The 2,033-nt window shown below is 54.3% G+C and overlaps 1 protein-coding gene across 1 annotated transcript in view; it reads right to left on the bottom strand.

Annotated features, from left to right (window-relative positions):
• Positions 1 to 2,027, bottom strand: part of MAP3K10 (mitogen-activated protein kinase kinase kinase 10) — a 20,633-nt gene extending 18,606 nt beyond the window's left edge. The window contains 2 exon segments of the mRNA XM_006140448.3: positions 1,169 to 1,596; positions 1,598 to 2,027. Coding sequence (XP_006140510.1) covers positions 1,169 to 1,596; positions 1,598 to 1,845 — 676 coding nt within the window. The 5' untranslated portion in view covers positions 1,846 to 2,027.
• Positions 2,028 to 2,033: the final 6 nt, after the last annotated feature.

Below are 2,033 nucleotides of genomic sequence, written 5' to 3'. Positions count from 1 at the left end.
AGTCCTGTACCTGGCGGCTTGCTTTCTCACTTTCTCTCTCTCTCTCTCTCTCTCTCTCTCTCTTTTTCTTACTTGTTTACTCTCTCTCTCTCTAGTCAAATTAAAATAAATAAATAAAGCTAAATAAAATAATTCTTAAAAAAAAAAGAAATGGAATGAGATGGGAAAACATTAGTAGAAAAGCCAGGAAAGCAGGATTTCCCCACCACTGTATCCCTGGGACAGGGTCTGGCACATGGCACCCTGGAAGTATCTGTGGAAAGGATGAGTGAAATTTCTAGTTGTGAGTACAGTCAGGGCAGAACCATGGCTGTCTTTGTCCCTGCTGGGCTCCTACTGACTAGGTGCTCTGGTAATATTCACTGACACCATAAGATGCTCCTTGCTTTAGATGTGGGTCCTAGGGAACCTTCCCTTCTACCTGACTCCATTATTTATTCAACCAACCAATCAATTTCTGAGATTCTGTGATAGGCCAGGCAGCCTGGAACCTTTTATATAAGCCACATCTATTTTCCTTCTCCTTCATCTTTTCCAGTTTGCCTCAGCTAGTTGGGATAGAGGCCCAGGAATATTCCAGGAAATGGCTCTCAAATGTGGGAGTGGTGGGGGATTCTATTTCCCCCAGCCCCCCCTCAACCCCCCCCCAGCATACTTGGCAATATCTAGAGACACATTTAGTTGTCATATCCTGGAACGAGGGCAGGGAATGCTAATGGAATCTAGTGGGTAGAGGCCAAGGATGCTGCTAAACAACCCATGATACATAAGACAGTCCTTAAACAATGACCTGGCCTCAAATGTCAATAGTACCAGCATTTAGAAACCCTTTTAGGCTGGGTTCTTCTAATTTCTGCCTAGTGAACTCTGGCATTGTGATTGGATGGTGAGTGTCATGCAGGCAGGCACTGCATCTGTCCTGTTTGCCAGGGACTGTAGGGCCTGTCATGGTGTTCATGGATACACACTTTTTAAGCTATGGTGACTCTGCAGGCTGGGACGCAATTAAGTCCTTCAACCTTTCTGAGTCTTTTTTTCCTTTTTAAAAGACCTGCCTTGCCTGGTCCTGAAGGTATATTGCTGCCCTTTCTTGCTCCAGGCAGTTTCCTCTGGTGTCCCTTGCCCTGTTTCCCGCCACCAGAAATTTTGGGGAAAGAACACCACTTACTGTTGATGGACTTGAGGTCACGGTGGATGATGGGCACAGGGGCATCATTGTGTAGGTAGTTCATGCCCCGCGCCACCTGCACGGCCCAGTTGACCAGCACATGAGGGGGCACCCGGCGACCTGCCAGCACCCTGCTCAGTGCACCCCCACGGGCATATTCCATCACTAGGCAGAGGTGTGGGGGGTTGAGGCAGGCACCCCTAAGGGCAATGATGTTGGGGTGCTGCAGGGCGCCGAAAAGCCGGGCCTCCTGGCGCACCTGCTCTGCTGTGACTGCCGGGTCCCGCTCAGGGTCCAGCCTGGCGGCCTTGACAGCCACCTCCACCCCCCGCCACAGGGCCCGATAGACCTTGCCAAAGCCTCCCACACCGATGATTTCCTCTAGCTGCAGCTCATGGAAGGGGATCTCCTGAGGCAGCTGGAGGCCCTGCGGCAGGTGCTCCGGGGGCCACGTAGTTGCTGGGGAAGACGCCTACACGTCCGCTGGGTAGCTGCCCGGTCCACCAGCCCTCGTCGCCAGACACAGCAAAGTCCTGGGAAAGCACCTGGACGCGGTCGCCCCTCCGCAGCGTCAGCTCCTCGTCGCCTGCCGCCTCGTAGTCGAATACCGCGGTCCAGACGGGCCCGGTGGGGGTGGTACCCCACTCTTTGGCCGGCCCCTCTTCCTCCTCCTCCATGGGGGTGGGGCCGGGGGCTGAGGGAGGCCGTTTCACGCTGGCTGTCCGAGGGATGCAGAGGGCGGGGCCCAGCGGCCAGGATGGGGGGTAGTCCCTGCGGGTTCTAGGGACCTCCTGGGGGCCATGGCTGGGGGCCTTTCGCAGGAGCAAGGAAAAAAAGTCCCTTTTAAAGGGCAGGGTCTTTCCCT

The sequence above is a fragment of the Tupaia chinensis genome, unplaced genomic scaffold (assembly GCF_000334495.1).
Source record: "Tupaia chinensis unplaced genomic scaffold, TupChi_1.0 Scaffold000037_18, whole genome shotgun sequence".
In the NCBI taxonomy this organism is placed as follows: Eukaryota; Metazoa; Chordata; class Mammalia; order Scandentia; family Tupaiidae; genus Tupaia; species Tupaia belangeri.
Note: the sequence above shows the minus strand (reverse complement) of the source record. Positions and strands in the feature narration are given on the sequence as shown.